The 20,706-nt window shown below is 42.6% G+C and overlaps 1 protein-coding gene across 1 annotated transcript in view; it reads left to right on the top strand.

Moving 5' to 3' along the window:
- Positions 1 to 20,014, top strand: part of LOC108938825 (gamma-aminobutyric acid receptor subunit beta-1-like) — a 47,134-nt gene extending 27,120 nt beyond the window's left edge. The window contains exons 6-9 of the mRNA XM_018759768.2: positions 5,233 to 5,367; positions 5,989 to 6,141; positions 8,489 to 8,739; positions 16,345 to 20,014. Of these exons, the coding sequence (XP_018615284.1) occupies positions 5,233 to 5,367; positions 5,989 to 6,141; positions 8,489 to 8,739; positions 16,345 to 16,695 (890 nt within the window). The 3' untranslated portion in view covers positions 16,696 to 20,014. The remainder of the gene's footprint in view (positions 1 to 5,232; positions 5,368 to 5,988; positions 6,142 to 8,488; positions 8,740 to 16,344) is intronic.
- The last annotated feature ends 692 nt before the right edge of the window (positions 20,015 to 20,706 follow it).

Here is a 20,706-nt window from a genome sequence, read left to right as displayed (position 1 = left end):
CGAGCCAAGAAGAAAGAATTAATTAATATGCTTTAGTTGAACGAGAAAGGAAAGCTGGCAGAACGGAGTCTGGTCTACTTTGAAGATAGGGCCTGGAGCTCATTTTACTGTTGCAGGATTCCGCCAGTAGCACCGCCCTCCCCTACCGCTGCAGAGGCACCCGGGAACTTTGCTTGAATCAAACTCTGCAATACAATGTAGTGAAGTGGCGAATCCTCGTGACGATTAGTCACGGTCATTTTATGTGTTTGTTTGATTATTTATTTATGTGTTTGTTTATTTATTAATAACACGTCAGTATCTGTCAAGCTGGGTGCCTTTCAGCTTTTGTTTGTAGCGGGAGCCCAACCCGGCAAGTTCCTCCTCTTTAGATCTCCGGCTTCTGAAGAGGAAGAACAAGGAGCTGTCATCCAGTCAGGCTAACTGATTTAATTGGTGGAATTCAACCTGAAACCCCTCAGGCTCCGCAGCGGCCTGTGAAAGTCTCAGCTAATTGGGTGTTTTGCTTCTGTTGAAGGATAAATTGTTGCAAACGACTGCGAGCGAAATGGGAATATGCCTGTGGACAAGCATAGTTTGTTTTGTCTGTGCTGACTGATTGAAGAGAGGTGACATTTACCTCCGTTAAAGGACTTCTTGGTGGCATAGACACGGTGCTAGATCACTGTGAAGGGTCCGCTTTCATCCAGAGCACTTCCTTTTCCCTGCATTTCCATGGCTATAACACAAGTGAACAAGAAGGTAGGCTGTGGGAGTGAAGACATTAATGTTATAAGGCTCTATTACTCTTTTTCTAACTTTTCTTGAATTTTTCTCAACTCTCAATATTCTACACAGTCTATAATAATAATTTATACAATATAGCAGTTAGTAGTGTGCTGGTTGGAATTGCTGCTTTTGGAACTAAAGGTTACATGTTCAAATCTCCTATTCAGCTGTAGTACTCTTAAGGGAGCAAGGCACTCTTTTGAAATTGTTCCACTAAAATTACCCAGCTATATAAATCAGTAAATTATTGTAAGTAGCTTAACATTGTAATTTGCTTTGGAGAAAAGGTTCAGCTAACTTAACAAATGAAAAAAAAAAAGTATATATATACAGTATACTTATTTAGCTGATACCTTTCTCCAGAGCATCTTATGATGTTAAATTTATGATGATTTACCCATTTATACAGCTGGGCAATTTTACTGGAGCAATTTAAGGTAAGTACCTTGCTCAGTGGTACTACAGCCAGAGGTGGAGATCAAACTTGTGATGGAACAGTTCTAACCACTATGCTACCAGATGTATAGAGCTTCAGAGCCATTTCCAACAAATCACATCTGAAGTAAATACGCACTTCCCTTGTGCATTTAATCTGGTTAATATGGAACTTCACAAAGGTGAGGTACTGACAGTATGGATGTTAGCACTGCTCTGTGGGAAAAAAAATGTGAAATATAGTAGCTATGTTCAGTTTAATTGTACATTCATTATTCATAAGTGTTTACTCACACCTTTACTCCATCTATTGCTCACCTAAACTTTGACAAAGCCCAGCCAAAGAAATTTTACTGTCTGCCAACAGTTTTTAGGTGATCTTGAACAGAATTACATTCGTTGTGCATTATTCACAATGACATTGCCTATCACTGGGATTGTAAAAGTAATAGAATGAGGTGTTTTATTAAACCAATTTAACCTTGAGCTCAGAGACCAGTTCCATACAGGACTGTAGTAAATTGGCCTAATCGGATCAATTAATATGAATTGAATGAATTTGAATCAAATATATTGGGACCATATTACATCGCTGTCAAAGGTTCCATAAGAAATAAATGTAAGATCTATTTTTTCACAAATGAAATCTTTTAAATTTGCTCTCTATGTCCAATAAAAACGCTTAAGAATGTGCATATCTGAGAAGACGGGACCCTGGGTTCTTTCCTCTAATTAACTGATCTGAGCTTCCCATTTATTTTTCCATTAGACTGAAAGGCACGGGCCTTGGTCCCATGTTCTTGCTTAATTTATGCATTGCATGTCCTGGAAGGTCTCACATTTTATTAGCCTCCACTTCTTCCTTTGCTTAATCAAGCAAGTTGGCTTATTATGGAAGAAAAAGACTAAAAAAAAAAAAAAAAAACTGGATGAACACATTCCAGCCTCGTTTAATGCTGTGGAATCGGGAGATGTGGTGTTATTGTTCCCTACTTTGCTAGTGAGCATTTTCACTTGAGACTGGCTCTAGAGGCAGCAGGTAGCATAGTCTGTACAGCTACTGTCTTGAACTTGACCTGGGTTCGAATCCTACTGCAATTGTATTATCCTATCCTGAAGTGCTTTCTATAAAAATGACTCAACTGTATAAACAGGTAAATCACTGTAAGTAGGTTGCTGTGGGCAGCAGGAGGTGTGGTGCTTATAAATTCTGTCTGGGACCAGAAGAGCACAGATTGAAATCTGGTTTGTAGTGGTGTATCCTTGAGTAAGGTATTTACCCTGAACTGATGCATTAAAAATTACCCAGCTTTTTACGTGTGTAAATAATTGGAAGTTGCTTTGGAGAAGAACATCCGCTAAATGAGTAAATAGTTATGTCTGCAGAAAGTTTTCTGCTCAGTATTTGTGGTTCTTGGGTCACAGGATGCTAAGTCACAGTTTACTGTGCTTGTACAGCTCTGTATTATGGTCAATTACCAGAAATCGTTCTTCCAGCGAGTCTAAGAGGCTCTGCTGTGCTTCGCCACCAGGACTCCCTCCAAGATGTGAGCCGTAGGAGAGCCGCCTCCAGGGGGAATGGTGGGGAGCCGCAGCTGGCCCAGGCAGCATGTCCCTCCATCCACCCACTGAAGAATATAGAAGGGGGCTGGGTCTGAGCCCAGGCACCGTGAGGCAGCGTCACTCCTCCGCTCTGCCTGCCCATTGTGCTTCACTGCAGTGCATTCTGGGAATCGGGCCTTGAGTCCTTCCTACCTTTGAGAAAACACTCTGAGCTAAAGGGGACTTCTCCCTCCCACTAATGTGTGTCTGCCTCTATGTAGATGTACCGACACGATGCACACACCACTTTGACAATTTCGCCTAATTCTGCCCTGTAATTTTTGATTATGCAACGGTTGTCTTACTGCGTTTATTTCCAACATCTTGAAGAAAAGCAGACTTGATGTTTTGTTATTCATGGCAAAACCACCTCTTTACTCCTTGGAAGCTTTATTCAGCATTTTCTCCTCTTAATATTTGGTCCAAAAAACAAATTGTGATCTCAAGGAAAATTAAATCAGCCTCGTTTTTCATTCTTTGCTGACGACGGCAGGCAAGGGCCCTCGCTGTCTTCGCTTTCTGTCCGCGCCGCTCCTTCGAAGGGTTCAGAGTCACCGGTCAGTGAATCAGAGGCCGATGAAGATGCCCGGGCCTTCGCAGTACACATGCTGAGAACATTCGGGCGCTCGCATCTGCGAAATGACATCATGCGTGGCACCAAATCAGCGCCTTCCTGTCTAATTAGGGTAATCGATGGCGCTGCTCCGGTCCAAAGGAGGGGTGGCGGGGGGGCTATTGAGCGGACATCTGCTGTCCCCCGAGTGAGTCAGGTCCTGGCTCCAGCTTCTACGTGAGAGTCTGGTGTCTGTGCAGCGGGCTCCTGGCAGAGAGCGCCCTCCACCCCTGCTGTAGCGAGCACTAGCCAAACACACAGCCGGTCTGTGTAAACATTCAGCTGTCCATACAGTGTGCAGCTCACCTTGCGCTACCCCGTACTGTCAATCCAAGAAAAAAAAAGAAAATAAATAAATAAATAAAGAACTGAAAATACAGTCTTAACATCTTTACTTAATGCACCGCTCACATATTTACAAATACAGGTAACAGCTATGCATTTTATGGCCATCACGTAGCATAGGAGTTATGCACTATGTAGTTTACCCTCAAAGTACCCTTGATTGAGGTATTTGCCTTACACTGTTACAGTAATGTTAGCTTGTTCTATAAATGGGCAATCATTTTAAGTAGCTCAGTGTACAAACCTAACATTACAAGTCACCCTGAATAGCAGCTAGATGCTGGTAAATAATAATAATGTCATCTACTGCTATAATAGCATTAAATTCATAGAAAATCTTATTAAATCTACATTTCAAATGTCAGATTGTGCATCTGTGTCGGACAGGAGGAAACGGAAGAACCGGTGACTGTCGATGAAACTTGGATTTGATGGAAACGCAAGTGTTTCCGAGTCACCAGTCAGCTGTGCTGCTGGGCTGCTGTTGAAAGAGAAATGTTTATAATTAGTACGCAACAGCTGACTCATTACACATTGGCAGCTCTGTTTAATTGCCATTACAGGAGCGAGCGGAGTCCGCACATGAGGAGCCTCAGCAGTCCAAACGCCCACATTGCTCTATCATTGGTTCATCTCTGTGAGTTAGTACCAAACTCTCTTGCCATATGCAGAAATGATCTAAAGTTATCCAGGTGGAGAGGAATCTAACCAAGTCCATCCTCTGCACAGACAATAAGAGGGTGAGCCAGTGTGCAGGGCAGAGCTGTCTGTCTACAGGTCGTGAAGGGTTTTGCAGCTCTTCTTACACCAGCATGAGCTCAGAACGAGAATGAAAAGGATTGAATCAAAAGAATAAGTTGAGTCAGGTGTTCCGTTGCCCAGCCGGATCCCAAACCCTGTGGGTTTCGCCCTCCAGGACTGAAGTTATATAGTCCTGCAGCAGTGGTTAATGCTAAGATGGACCTGCTCTCTCTGTAATGCTGGAGGACTGGGGGTTCTGACTCACTGTGTCCGCAGGAGCAGCGGCCAGCCGCTGCCAACTCTGCATTCTTCCTGCCATGTTTGCCGATGTAAAAGAAAAAAAAAAACCCACCCTCCCACGGATGCACAGTTGTTCGTTGGGAGCGACTTTGATCTGTGCGCATTGAAGTCGGCTTTTGCAGGGAGCTTATTGGCCAGCCGGGGCGGAGGGATGGAGGTGCGAGGGGTTGTCAGGACGCTGATGAAAGAGAGCGTGCATGTCTGAAGTTCTCAGAACGCAGCCACCGCGGATGTCCTCACCGCAGGGGCGCTTACCGCAGACATCTACCGTGGTGCCGCGTTGCTCGCAGCTGACTGTCATTCACGATCTGGCTTTCCATCTCAGTCAAGCCTGTGCCATTCTACACCCCATGTGTCACGAGTCGTAGGGCGATCCAGCTGAGCATGACTCCGCCTCTGCACTTTCTCACTGTCTTTCTCTGTTTCAGACGGCTACACCACAGATGACATTGAGTTTTACTGGAAAGGCGGGAGCGCCGTCACTGGGGTGGACAACATCGAGCTGCCCCAGTTCTCCATCATCAACTACAAAACCCTGTCCAAGAAAGTTGTGTTCACCACAGGTATACCAACACACCACTCGCACCGCTCGAGTCATACATCTGCACGAGGTATATTTATATATTGGTGTTTCAGTACTCTTTCAACACCATTTTACATTAGGTTACACACCCTTATATAATTATTATGATTTTTTTATTGTAATGCTATGTTCTTCAAAAGTGTCTTCCATAGTTTCAAAATGTTGGAATCATGTGCATTGTTGTCTGTGGAAACAACGCTTTTCTTCTCTCTGCATTGAGATTAGCACAGATCATTCCTGGAAAAGCTCTGAATCATCCCCATGACTGTGCGTGCAAATGGCACATTTCATAAGCTCGCATGGAGGCCTCCTGTCTGCTTGCCAACTCTAAGGAGAGAAAACCAGTCATGAACCATTGTTTCCTGTAATGAGAGCAAAACATGACACGAGACATATAGGTGCTTGTCAGGTGTTTCATTAAATTTTGGTGTCAAGGAATAAATCCGGAAATGTTCTATGACTCTGTGCCTTGTCACGTAGTCAGTGTCATCTTACTGTTCTGACTCCCACTGCACACTCATTCCCACGGAAGAGTCCATCGGTATCTTTTCTCTTGAGCATTTACACATTTGACTGTCATTCGTGTCGACTCCACCTCCAGGATCCTACCCCCGGCTGTCGTTGAGCTTCAAATTGAAGAGGAACATTGGTTACTTCATCCTGCAGACATACATGCCTTCCATCCTGATCACCATCCTATCCTGGGTCTCCTTCTGGATCAACTATGATGCCTCTGCTGCCAGAGTTGCCCTAGGTGACCAACCCAGTGTTGTTCTCTAGTCCTCCCCATTGCGGTTAGTTAGTTGGGGTGCAGGTGCAGGTGCCAAGTTCAGTTACAGTAGTTACCAGCTTTAAAATTTAATACATACATTTAACATTGAATTTGCCACTTTTCACTGTTTTCATTGGCAATGATTATATTGGATTTCACCCTATTTGTTACTCTTGGTAAGAATTATTCAGTTTCTGTTTTTCATCTTATATAAGTAACAGTTTTAAGAGTGAATATCACAGGGTGTTGTTAAGTATTAAAACATTCAGTATGACTGACGACCAAATTTCTGTATTAAGTAGCGACCTAGTTATAATATAGGAAGAGAGGAAAACTTCACAACATCAAAGCTTTTCCAGTGCAAGCCTACTGAGCCAAATTTCTATTTAAAAGTAGAATGTTTTGATTTTAATGAAAATTTACACATGGAAGGTTTGCAATGTGTTTGTATGATATATTACCGTTTTTAGGGGAAAGTTATGATTGGTTTTTCAAAGCAATTTAAAATACTGATGCTTATGGGGGTATATGGTGCTTGTGAACAAACTGGAAGAAGTTCTGTGACATAACCAATAAGTGGAGGGAACATAGAGAGAGCTGCACTTGGACTCCACTGAGGCTAGTGGATGACTGTATGTGTGTGTGTGTGTGTGTGTGTGTGTGTGTGTGTGTGTGTGTGCTTCTGTCTCATTGGTCTAAAGAGATTTACTGCATGCAGTGCTAAAACAGACGTCAACTGACGCTAGAGGCTTTAACTCGCCACCTTGTCCCTGGGCTCTCAAGGTCCTAGCAGTCAATTACAAGTCATTAATGACCCTCCGGTGAGCGCCGCTTTCAACACAAAGAGGAAGGTCACTGTGGGAGGCTCACGTGTGGATCAAAGAACGGAACAAGAGAGACATCTTTTATGTGAGCAGAGTCGAGAAGAGATGAAAAATGGCATATCTGGCTTGACGCTTTAAAATTGAAATGCTTTCAAACCTCATGGTTAAAAATATTCTTGTCCCATGTCAGCTGAGGTGTTCTATATTTGATGAAAAGAGTCAAATTTTGAAAAAGGAGACACAGGTGACATATAAGCACCATGTAGATGTGAAAATGGGTTTCTGAGACCTCTTCGTCTGCAGTTTTAATGGCCAATCTATAAACCTACCCCCTTCCAGCCAGGTCCTTCCTTATCGCTCTCCGACAGGAGAGTGCACTCAACTTCTTTGAGTACCTCAGGGAAGGAAGCCAAGCTGGAGGTTCTGGCGAACTGTGATCATGCTCCCATGCCAGATTGCTTATTGTTGTTTTCTTCAGGTGACAGCCTGAGCATCTGTCACAGTGCTCCAGTGTGACCCGTCTGGGCCCATGGTGCCATGTCCGGGCACGACTGCTCTCTTTTCCCATCTTAGCCAGCATGGGTTTATCTTTCTTTAAGTTGCTGACACACAGTGTCCAAATGGACTGTGAGATTGTTAAATTCGCCATAACTATAGTGATAAATGCTGTGTAAATTCATTTGTTGTGTTGACCAGTATTACATTTTCAAAGATCTGTAAAAGAGCATTTAAAAAAAAGAAAAAAAAAATATATATATATATTCGGTCAATCTTACCTCCAACTGCAAAATTAGACCAGTCATAGAAGACATTATGAATGTAGTTTCACTGTTTTTTGGAACAGACCTTGTTAAATCATTTAGGTTTCCTTAACCTAAAATACTGAGATTAAACTGTGGAAGATTATAAATGGTCTATGCCATATGTAATATCGCATGCAGTGAAAACTTTGAGTACACCTCGACAGCCTGAGCAATATGTGCATGGGACAAATTGGATGGAAGAGTCAAAACAAAGGAAATCCACAGGTGTCCTTGACCTGAGAAGACAAAGTGGCTTTTAACTTTTTAACTGAAAGCCTTGTGAAGATCAAAAACTAATTTTTTACATCAACTGTACTCAATTTTGACACGATATTTCCAAGGTGTTTCATCAAAAAAAAAAAAAGAAAAAAAGTTAAATTTATTGAAACAATAAAATGACTTGGGGGCGATAAGTAAAGATTATAATATTTCATTTTAACCTTAGTTTCTGGGCATTATTTCAGCAGGAGGTGTAAAAGGTTTATTTAGCTCTAATGAAATGCTGTTTCAGTGACAGTATGATCCCGGTGAATAATGAAGCAAATCCCTCAACTCCCAGGATTTGGAGCGTGATAGACATAGGGACTCGTCATTCATTTGGAAAGGAGTCAGTTTCAGCAGATGCCTAGAAAGCTGCTAAAGCACGGCTCCCACAGTCCTGGCTGATGGCTTGGCCGACGGCCGTCTTTGCCTTCTCTCCAGGTATCACCACGGTGCTCACCATGACCACCATTAGCACCCACTTGCGGGAAACCCTGCCCAAGATCCCCTACGTGAAGGCCATCGACATCTACCTGATGGGCTGCTTCTTCTTCGTCTTCTTGGCGCTGTTGGAGTATGCTTTTGTCAACTATATCTTCTTTGGACGGGGCCCTCATCTGCAGAAGAAAGCTGCAGACAAGGCCATGAAAACCAATAATGAGAAGGCCAGAGTGGAAACCAACAAAGTACAGGTAGAGATCTTTTTTTTCTTTCGTTTTTCTACCCAAAACATACTGAGAGGATTTAGCTTATAAAATCTGTTGTCATGGCAATAAAACGAACAGTGATAATCAAAAAAGATCTCTGGAGTCATTTCCATCCCATTGTGTTTCCATTGTTGGCTGACGCCTCTATGGACAGCAATGATCCTGATCTCTTTTTTTTTTTTTTTGCACTTTTAGGCCAGTTTTTGATGGATTCTTTTTTCACTGTGCCTTGACATTTAGTGACAGCAAATTTCAGATTTTCTACATTAAAAAAACCTCAGTGTTAAAATTGCAGTACAATTCGGTACAATACTTTTATTTGTGCAGTAATAGTAATTTAATTTCAAGATATTTCACAGAATCAAGCGAGACTTTCAATCCAATACATTCTTCGCGCTCTCTTTTTTGTTTAATTTTATAAAGACAGAGATCTTGTAAGCCCAGATAAGAGTATGTCTTTAACTAAAGAAAGTTGCACATTAAGCTTTCAATATATAATGGATTCATGAGTATTTTCCACTTTCTGGTTATACATCTCAATGTATTTAGTGCAGCATGAGCATAATTATATAGGTTTCACTATAGTGATATGTAATTAAAGTCAAGCCATTTAACATTTAACAGTCATTTAACACAAATGGTCGTTTATGCCTCATTGGTATTAGTTTAAAGCATAGTGGACTTTTTGATCATTTATTCAGTTAACATGAAGAGTTAATTTATATTTTACACCATTTCAACAGCGATTATCTTTATTTGTATTTTGTTAACTGGTATCTTCACACGTACCAAAAATGATGGATCCTTTCTCCTTTGTGTCACAAAGCATCAAATGACCTATCAAAAAACCTGTCAAATATCAATGTCTCTCCTTCCATGGAGCTAGAAGGAACATCAGGAAAGATTAAAGATCTTTTTTTCTGAAATTGTCTGTAGCTTGATACCTTCAAGAGAGCAGCACGTCAGACAGTATCAGCCTTAGGTGTCAATCTGACGATCTGATCCTCTCCCCAGCCAAAAGACAGCCATTCGCCTGCCTGTCTCTAGAGCAGCAACTCTCGAACCATGCACCTGTACCCCTTACTGACATGCTGTCGGATGCCTGGAACTAACACACTGGGGTTCTGCCAAGAAATAGGTGCCAGAAGTAATCTTCACACAGCCAGCCTCCCACCATTACATCGGCAAATGCAAATCCATAACATACTAGCAATGACTGATTTAACTGTGATTTCATTCAATCTGAAAATATTATAAATAAATAAAGAAAAATCACCTTGGTAAAGGCTACTATTCTATAAGGTGTTGTGAGGAGTTTTACCTGATTCATATTTCCACTTTGGCCATTGGCCAAGTTAATTCCCATCTGGCTTTGCCTCCATGAGCTGCTTTCCTGCTGTCACTATCCATTTCTTCAGTGAAATATTATATCTCCATAAACTTTTTATGTGAAAGAGATGGCATGCTACTGCGGTTATTATGTAAATGTGTCACCGAAGATGAGTGTGTGTTTAGAAACCTTAGTTCTTACTGAATACCCACTGCATTGCGTTCATTTGCTTCATAACATGTGTCTGAATAATTGATCGTCTTCCCTAAGATCTGTGTTATTTCCCAGTTGTACGAGTTGAGCATCGCAACCGAGTGCATGCGCACTCAAAGCAAGTACATCGTACCGATGCCTTCACTCTCCTTATCACTCAAGAGCATGTGAATGTAGCTCTGTAGTGGCCTCATTAATAAAATCTTGTTAATTTATAGTGCCAAACCTACCAGCATGAAGTCACACATACGTATGTCTACATAGATACACACATACTCTATATAACATAGAAATATACATATTGAAATTCTATCAGTCTAAACCTCGAGAGCCTGGGTGGATTTTTATACTAAATAAAAACTGAAGCAGGGCCACTGGTACTGTAGCGGTTAGAGCTACTACCTTTGCACCCAGCGATTGCTAGTTGAACTCCCATCTCTGTTTGCAGTAACTCTGAGCAAAGTACTTACCCTAAATTAAGGGGTAAGTACTAAGTACTAAGGTAGTGAGGTTAACACAGCGATACAGCGAGTAGTGCTGCTGTCTCGCCGCACCTGGGTGGTGCAAGAGGACGTGGGTTTGCTCTGTGTGGAGTTTGCATGTTCTCTCTGTGTCTGTGTGGGTTTCCTTTGGGTGCTCTGGTTTCCTCCCACAGTCCAAAGACATGTTGTTCAGGTTCCCCCATAGTGTGTGAGTGACAGGGAGGGTGTGTTCCACTGATGTATGGATGAGTGACCCATTGTAAGTAGTGTTTCTAGCAGTGTAAGTCACCTTGGTGAATAAGGTGTGTGGGCTGATAACACTACACAGAGTTTAGTGGAAGTTGCTTTGGAAAAAAGTGTCTGCTAAATAAATGTATATAAATGGGCAAATAAGTGTAAGTTCCCTTGACAAAAGAAATCAGCTAAATGATTTAATATAAAATCAAGACAATCTCCTTTTTATGTGAATAGCAGGAATACAACAGTGGCACCAGTTCACTGTCACTGTTATTTTTGGGTTCCATCTCCCTTTGCCTTTCCTTTCCCCTCACCTATCCCTTTTAAAGCATCCCCTTTTTATGGTAGGGAACAATCTCCTACACAAAATGTGTCTATTACACACCTTATCGTCTTAAGAAAACACAATGGGAGAGAAGACAGGAAATTATTAAAATCAATTTTTAATTTGCACAACACGGATGCGTTTCAGCAGAATGCCTGCATCAGCATCCTTATCATTTGTCAGGTTTAATTACATACAACATCGCTACAGTACAAAAATGAGCAAAATTGTAATTTTTTTAAAGACTCCTTCCTGACCGCAAGCAGGGATACAAGGTTGATTGGTAAATGTAACTGTGCAGGTGGTACAGAACACAGTAAAACACATGACTCATACTGCCTCACGAACACATGGCTGGAAGTGATGACACTGGCAATCACACACACATACACACATTTTCTGAACCGCTTGTCCCATACGGGGTTGCGGGGAACCGGAGCCTAACCCGGCAACTCAGGGCGTAAGGCTGGAAGGGGAGGAGACATACCCAGGATGGGACGCCAGTCCATCGCAGGGCACCCCAAGCGGGACTCGAACCCCAGACCCACCGGAGAACAGGACACGGTCCAACCCACTGCCCCACCGCACCCCCTTCACACTGGCAATCCATACTGCAAATTACATTGAGTCTGTTGAACCCTTGCCATACTAGTAGGTTACTTTATATGATGTGCCTGTAATCTTTATAATGTCACAGGTATAGCTGGAAATTGTAATGTAATGTTTGGAATACGGGGGGTGCAGCGGTGCTACGGGTTTGGCCGGGTTCTGCTCTCTGGTGGGTCTGAGGTTCGAGTCCTGCTTGGGGTGGGTTGCGATGGCCTGGTGTCCCATCCTGGGTGTATTCCCTCCCCCTCCCGCCCTGTGCCCTGTGTTGCCAGGTTAGGCTCCGGCTGACCGTGACCCTGCTTGGGACAAGCAATTGTAGACGTGTGTGTGTGTCTGTGTGTGTGTGTGTGTGTGTGTGTGTGTGTGTGTCTGTTTGGAATACCTGGAAATTCAATTCCTCTTTTCAGAGGTGTTTGTAACACCCACAAGTAACACACAATTAAACTCGTGTAAGAATTGCATATGTCAAGTCAGTGCTACTTGGGGCGGGGGGTTTGTACACCTTACTGAGTCGCTGGTTATTTATTACACAAGGGTTTTCAATCCTGTTTTTTAAATAAGTTAATATAAAAAAGTTAACATGTTAAAGTAAGTTAAGAATTTAACAGAATGAAGTATTTGTAATTTTTTTGCATAAAGTTAGATTTGTCTACTAGGGCTTGAAGAAAAATACATGAAAATCATTTATACATCAGTATATAAAATTGAAGGGGGGGTGCAGTGGATTGGACCGGGTTGGACCGGGTCCTGCTCTCCAGTGGGTCTGGGGTTCGAGTCCTGCTTGGGGTGCCTTGTGATGGACTGGTGTCCCGTCCTGGGTGTGTCCCCTCCCCCTCTGGCCTTATGCCCTCTGTTGCTGGGTAGGCTCTGGCTCCCTGCAACCCTGTATAGGACAAGCGGTTCAGAAAATGTGTGTCTGTGTGTGTATATAAAATTTAACCTTCTGTCATCAAGAGCAGCTTGTCCATTGTAGGGTCACAGCGGTCCAGAGCCTATCCTGGACGAATGGGGCAGGGGACATCCTGGAGGGATGCCGGTCCCAGTCTCACACACACTGTATGTTGAGTTTGAAGTCGCTGGTTAACCTGAAGCACATCTTTGGGCTATAGGAGAAAACCCCCACAAACACTAGGACAACATGCATAGTCCACACAGCTGGCTTCAACCTCATAGCCTTGCAGCTCCGAGATACCGGTGCAATCCGCTTTGCTACTGTGCTCCCCATGCATACAAACTTTCTTTCTTTTTCACCACACCGTGTAAGAATATGCATGTAAAATAATGTATAAGACACCTTTGTTGAAGTTCGTGCCGAACTGTCGGGTACCACGGTCCCTTTGACCTCGGGTTCACACCGCGACATTTTCGCTCCACGCAATGGTTGTGAGATCAAAGCCAGGCTTTGTTCTGCGACCCCCTGACACAGAAGCCCTGGCCATCTCTCTGATGTCCCTCTGAAGTACATCAGCAGTGCCCCCAACATGGACAGTCCATGTTTCCTTCAGAGTCACACCATCCTGGTGATCGTTTTCACCTCAAAGCAGCATGTACACAACTGAAAGCCTTCTCTTGTTTTTTATTATTATTATTTTTTTTTTTTTTTCCTCATTATTATTAATTGCAAACACCTAAAGGCAGACCCAGAAGAGCAGGACTGGTTGTGTCAATTGACTTATAAGAGCATCATGACAAGGAAAAAAGTAAATGATAAAAAGTACAACATTTTTAACATCTGTAGTACCAAATGTGAGGGAAAAAAACCAAACTTGGAGACAAGATGGAAATCAGCTGATGCTGTGCTTTTCTTTGCTGGTGGATCAGCGATTTAGATTGAGCTTCCTTTTCTCAGCCATCAGCTGGGGTTTTGCGGAGGTTAAGCAAATTGTGAGAACACGGGAACAATGCACACGTGACATTACATCACCTCTGCGCTTTTTTTTTTAACTATTCCACAGCGCTTGTCCTGCTATTTTACTTTCCCACAGCAGGAGGGGTATAGATCGTCGTTTCAGATCCCTCACGTCCTCTTCAGCCAAGTGATCAATACAAGTGTTTACGGACACATTAGCACCTAATAGCTGCCACCTCGTGCCTGGATGCGCTCAAATGCTGGCGGGAGACAGATGTGTATTTTTTTCCGTCTACCTCTTCTTGCCACTGCTTTCAAATTATATGCATAATTTCAGCATGAGGATGACAGGAGCTTTCCGCAATTTTAGCTCTGCGGCGCAAAGGATAAGGTTAACCGGCCATTTATGTGATGGAGATCCAGATGGTGCTCGTAACAAGGCACGAGAATGCACATAACAATGATCGCCAGACGCTCCCGCTAGAAATCCAATAGCAGCACAAAAGCTGCATGAGATAAAATGCTATATTAGAAAACTGCACTGTACAAAATTCTAATATTACATTACGATCACATTACGCATAAATATTTCATTTTGTCTTTACATGTGCCCTCCTCCTTTCGTTTCTGCCCGCTCTCAAGGACATGTTCAACGGTCTCACAAACTGTACATGCTGCAGAGCTAAACCTTAATGCACACTGTGGAGGACACCGCTTTATAAATCATTACATATATTTGAGGTGGGGCTTCAATAACTACCTGTAACTCCTAAAAATCAATTTAAAAGTTTAGTTAGTTTCTTTGTTTTGGTGGGTCTAATAATAATAACTAATGATATCCATATAAGAAATACTGTTTGAGTGATCATTCATCCCTCAGTGACTTTTCCTGTCTATGCGCTGTGATGTAAAGTGACAGGATGCCACACTGGCATCAGCTTTCAGCAGGTTGGCTCAGTGCGGCCCCCCAGACGCCCCATCCCACCGTCCCAGCGTTAGGGCTGACACGCACTGAGCACTGGCCCCTTTTCTGAACAGGGCGTGCGTGACAGCATGAATGGGGGGTGGGTGGCATATGGCGCCAGTGAGGGAAACGAGTTGTCAAGCGAAGCCACACGTTCCACCTCTGTCACGCAGACATCCCGTGTGACAGACCCGCCTCCCCCGGCTACAGTTGCAGGCCGTGCCGTTATTTATAAACCCTCCCGATCAGTCTCAGCCCCTGATTGCAATATACAATATAAAGAAAAAAAATAATTTGCATATATTATGTTGTATAAATAAGTTCAGAAAGACTGTGATTGAGACAAATGGCCAAATCGCTCCCAGGTGTGGCCATTTACAGACTATTTTTGGACGTCTGCTAAGTTGGCCAAGGGAGCGGGAGAGGCTGAACTGAGCAGTTACTGTATCTGGCGCCTCTGATGAGAGTGACGATGAAGTTGATGATTATAATAATGATGATTCTGATGCTGTTATTGTTGGGGACAGTACTCCGGCATTGACTGTCAGTGCATTCTTCTTCCTACTGCATATAGCCTCGGAAGCTCTAAATCCAGCTCCCACACCTGACTGTATCTCGACTCATGACTTAGCGGTGTGTCGCAGAGCACTAATTGCATTAAACCCACCTAGGAATTCAGTAAATGAATCCCTGCTGATTGCCATCAGGATGTTAGGATAACATTTATCTTTGTCAATTAATTGTTATTTACATTTAACGAACTAGCTCTTGTAGTGTTTTATTATCCAATTCAGTGCTGTCGACAAAAACCATCTCTGTGAGTCATAATAAACCGACATTTGATCTGAAAGTTGTCGGTGTCACAGACTAATGGATCGACGCACTGGCGTTTATTTTTTGTATTTCAATTAAATTTGATCATAAATAAATTCTGCAAAAATACCTGAGAGAAGTCTCACGAACTGAGAGAATTACCATCCGTCCACACCGGCGGAGTACAGGGCAATCGTGAAAACACACACACCGTAATCAATTCAGAGTCACCAAATCAACTGGAAACACAAGTGTGGATTGTGGGAGGGAACAGGAGCACCCCGGGGAAACCCACCCGAACATAGAGAGAACAGACAAACTCCACGCAGATTAACCATGTCCAAAAGCATAGTCCAGGACCTGTGAGGCACCAGCGCTAACCACTGTGCCAGCAACAGATTCTTTTTTAAAGAATCCTAAGGCCCCAGTACTGTCCATGTGGAGGTTCCAAAACAAGCTCTACGAATTACTATACCTGCGAATTAACTGCAAAAGAAATAACACTGATGGTGTGTCCAATTCATGCCCATATCCTGAAGGACGGAGGAGTGGCTGCGATCTGAGTCCGCTGTTCTCTCACTTTCTAATTGAACTGTCTGCTCGGAGCCATCTGCCCTACTAGATGTTACTTTACCAAAATAAATGTGGTCCTGTAGCCAGAATTTCCAATCAGCCTAATGGTTTGTAACTGATCAATGCCCTGGTTTTTCTGTTTCATCCCCCCCCTCCCACACACACACACACACACACAAAAAACGCCCCATGCAGGTGGACGCTCACGGCAACATCCTCCTCTCCAACCTGGAGATCCGCAACGAGGTGAGCGGCTCCGAGATGCTGACAGGTCTCAGCGACCCACGGGCCGCCGTCTTCTCCTTTGACACGGCCAGTGTCCAGTACCGGCGGCCCATGGGGGTCCGGGACCCGTACGGGCGACCCCCCGGGGACCAAGCCTCAGGGAACCGTAAGAAAGGCCACCTGCGGAGGAGAGCGTCCCAGCTGAAGGTGAAGATCCCCGACCTGACGGACGTGAACGCCATAGACAAGTGGTCTCGGGTGATCTTCCCCATCGCCTTCACCTTCTTCAACCTCGTCTACTGGCTTTACTACGTCCACTAGGCCTGCGCTCTCCTCGCTCTTCCTTCCCACTCCTCACGGTCCCCTCACTTCCCTTCATTCCACACATGGCAGTTTTCACCTGTTTTAATCCAAAGCATTACTGTACGTATTTATGTATGAGCAGTAAAAGTCTCACTGGGCGGGTAAGGTGTTCAAGTTTTCTGACATCCTAAATTTAATATTAAAAATGGGAATTTTTCAGTGAAATGTTTATCAGAATGTGAATATGAATCCAAATAAGGTCAGACTTGACTCGCTTCATTGTTCCTGTGGCCCTAAAACATCGTCCTTGGTGGATCGTGTATTGTGCCAAATGAGCCGAAGTCCAAGCCATGTGGTTCTTCTTTTTGAGATTTCTTCATTTTTTTTTTTTATTTTTGAAAATAGCTACTATAATATCCTGCATGTGATACAACCATCAGGTTGTAATTGTGAAAAAGGAATGTAACATAAGCAGTGATGCAGATGAATGTTTCTTTCTGCCTGAAACGAAATGCATCTTCCAGATTCACGGACCTCGATCCAGTCTCAGGCAATTCATGTTTTGCACGTTATTCATACATGACATAGGTGATTAGGTGCACTTTAATGTTGCATTCAGCAATGGCTGCATGTTTGCAGAGCCAGAAATTTATGTTGTTGTTGTATTTATTTATTTATCTATTTTAAAAGGTTTTTTTTTTTTTTTTTTCAGTCTCTAAAGTTCTCCGTTGAGCTAAATTATTTACAAGGCGTTTCTCTAGTCTCAAACCATATTACAGTTCACAGATACAAAGATGCTGAGTTGAAACTGCTGATCTCACAAGACCATTTACTTCATAGGGATTCAGGTATATATCTGCAGAAGTCGCCACGTTCTCAGAGCTGTGGGGGGCGCAGAAACCTTTTGTGAATGTAAAAAGGTTGCGATTGATGTGTCATTCATGGCACAGCAGGAGGAACTTGTATCACATAAATTCTGACATGGATTCAAGGCGAAGACTCACCAAGGAGCTGAAGCTCCTCTGCTCCACGGAAACCGGACGAGCTTCCGCAACCGTCAGCGACTGGCTTTGTCATTTTGGCTCAGCGGCCTGGTATGGACCGCACATTGTGGAAGATGCTGAGATGCTGTGTGTCAAAGTAATGCCAAAACATCTATTTTCCTGCATTATAAATTGGTCTTACTCGAGTACTGTATTGAGCCACCTGCTCGACAGTATGTGTGAGTTTAGCACGTGACATGACTATTATATGTATCCTATATGAGAATATGACATATGCAGGGACCAAAGCTTTCAGCAGATGGAAAAATGTTTGTTTCCTGAGATGAACAGTCCAGTGGAGTGATTTCTTCATTTAGTGGGGTGTCCCTTTTAATGTGTTGCAAAACCATAATCAAAATACAGTGCTGCTTGAAAGTATGTGAACCCCATAGCATTATTCTTGCATAAAATCTAAATCTTAAATCTTGAAATAAACTTGTAAAATGGATAAATGGTTATGATTTATGCACCTGATTCTACTAACCTGCTTGGTGTAACCAGTACAACTTGGGCCACACTTATGTGCACCTGTGCTACTTGTGTGTTTCTACTACACACGATTTCCTCTAACGCAACATATGGAGTCAATCACTACACACCTATTATGTCACATGAGAAACACTGATTCTCATTAAATAACCATTTAATGGTAAAACTAAAGGACTCAAGGAGTTCACATGCTTTCATGCACCACTGTATATTATGCAGTATGATGGAAAAAAACCTTTAGAATATCTTAAAAACTATTATACATGATGTGTTCTCATTGCTTCTTCAGGAAGGTCAGCACGGTGTTTTATAAATATCAGAAAGGAGTTTGGCACTGGAAAGCTAAAAGCAGCTCAATGCAGAGGTGTATTTGCTTGCCTTGGTGTGTAAAGAACAGTCTCGTGATCCGTTAGTCCAGCATTGGCGGAAAGAGCTGGAGCGAGTGGGATTTACTGTGTACAACACTGCCACGTGTGTTCTTCTAGCACAGAAAAAAACTGAATGGATCATGTAATCATCCTCTACGATCTGTGGTGCACTAACCTGTATTAAAAAGTTGGGTTTGAAAGATTGATAAGGTTCTTTTTTTTTAGGCAGGATTCAGCAAAGACGTGAAAACGTGTTATCAGGTTCATCCACTTTGGAAAAGGCACAAGAATGCATTCACTTCTTTACCACTAAATGAAGCAGTTTTCTCTCGCAGCGAATTATCGTGCCTTTAAATGCTAAAGAAAAATGTCACAAAATTAAGTTTATAACTACTGTGTCGAATTTCGGATACTACGCAGACTTTTCTTAAAATAAGCTAAAACGCAGTGTGCCATTTCCAACTTTTTCGACGCGTACGCAGTAGTCATAACTTATTTTAAAGACAATCTGTACATAGGATGAAATATTTTTTTGCAAGTATTTTCTCTTTGTTCTTATTGTGTTTGTTATTGTTGTTTTAAAGAAATCGAGGCAGAAAAAAATGTTTAAAGACGGAGTGCTTCATCATAGATTTTCTTAAGAAAGGCAATGCTTGGAAAGACTCAGAAGATGGGTGTCGCCCTTTCTCGGGACATGCTGGACTGGACAAAGTTTGTGTCGCGTCCGAGTTTGACATCCTAAGCACACATCCTCTACAGGCCTATTTGATTGTATGAGTGAATGTATCATCACGTGTGAACGCGTGGGAGTTCGATTCCCCCGACTTGCACGGCTCAACCGCGTTCCGCTGGAGCTGAATGTAACAGGACATCGAAAAAACGCCACGAACGCACTGCCCCGGTGCGTATGGCTTTCCAAACGGACACACCTTGCGGAACTTTCGTTTTGGAGAAATGCATCTGCTAAATGGATAAATTTACACGTGCAGCTGAACTTCGCTTTGAAAGACTGTTGCAACGTTTTATACCCATGTTGCGTCGTTCTGTATAGGCAGAGCAGCTGCCGTTGCTGTTTGCCATGTCAAAACTGAGGGTTATACATCCTGAATGATATTGCACCTCATGATAAGAAATAAAATTATTTCAAACCTCAGTGAAAACACTGGACTCCCGTTTTTGCTCAGTAATGCGATGAGTGTAATCACAGTCCCCTTCTGAAGTACTTGGCTATTATACACAGAGAAATAATTTGAATGTATATTTCAATAATTAAATGTAACTGTCACGGTTACAAGTCTGTACATTCCTGATATGACTGGGGGGTCTTGTAAATGCTTTGTATAAAACACCTTGCTAAGAAGAAATGTGTTTTATCATAAACATGTCTGCTGCATTGATCTATATTTTGTATTCTCCTGGATGTATAATAAACACTTTGAAGGGAAGTGTTTTCTTGGTAGTGATATTATACCTCTCCCATCCACATGACATTTATATGACATCAGTGTGGAATGGGTCAGCAGGGCCCACTGGTGTGTGTCCGGGAGAAGCAGGGAGGCGTAGAGGACAGTCCAAACAGCCCCCGGGGCATCACCTGGTGGGTCCCCTGCCATCCCAAGCCTTGCTATGTTGACATTAAGTCCCATCCCATCCATGTTCACGCTGTTTGCCAAATCCTCTTTCTTTTAACCTACGTAATTCATCAGTTCATTACATAGTTGTTTCAATATTGAAATAGATATATAAATAAATAAGTATATATTTATATATTTATAGCCATTTCAATATTAAAACGTAAAACATGCTTTGAGATCAAAAGCGACTGTGATTCATGTGCAATTAGAGATGACCTATCAACATTTTCCCCCATGAACATAATATTAAAACTTAGCAATTAAACTGTAATGTTTTCCATTTAAAATGAATGCGTCCCTGTTCGGTTTTCACATCGTAATACGTTCTTACTTTATCGTGCATGCTGATAATTCTTTCATGACCTTGGAATTACATCGGTGTTGATACTTTTACTCTCTTTTTTAAAGACACGATATCACAACAAAATGATAAGTTATCAAGTGGCATAATGGACACAAGCATTACTCTTTCTGCCTCAAAGGCAACTGCACACA

This window comes from Scleropages formosus, chromosome 5 (genome assembly GCF_900964775.1).
Source record: "Scleropages formosus chromosome 5, fSclFor1.1, whole genome shotgun sequence".
Lineage (NCBI taxonomy): Eukaryota > Metazoa > Chordata > Actinopteri > Osteoglossiformes > Osteoglossidae > Scleropages > Scleropages formosus.
This window is presented reverse-complemented; position numbering and strand designations above follow the sequence as displayed.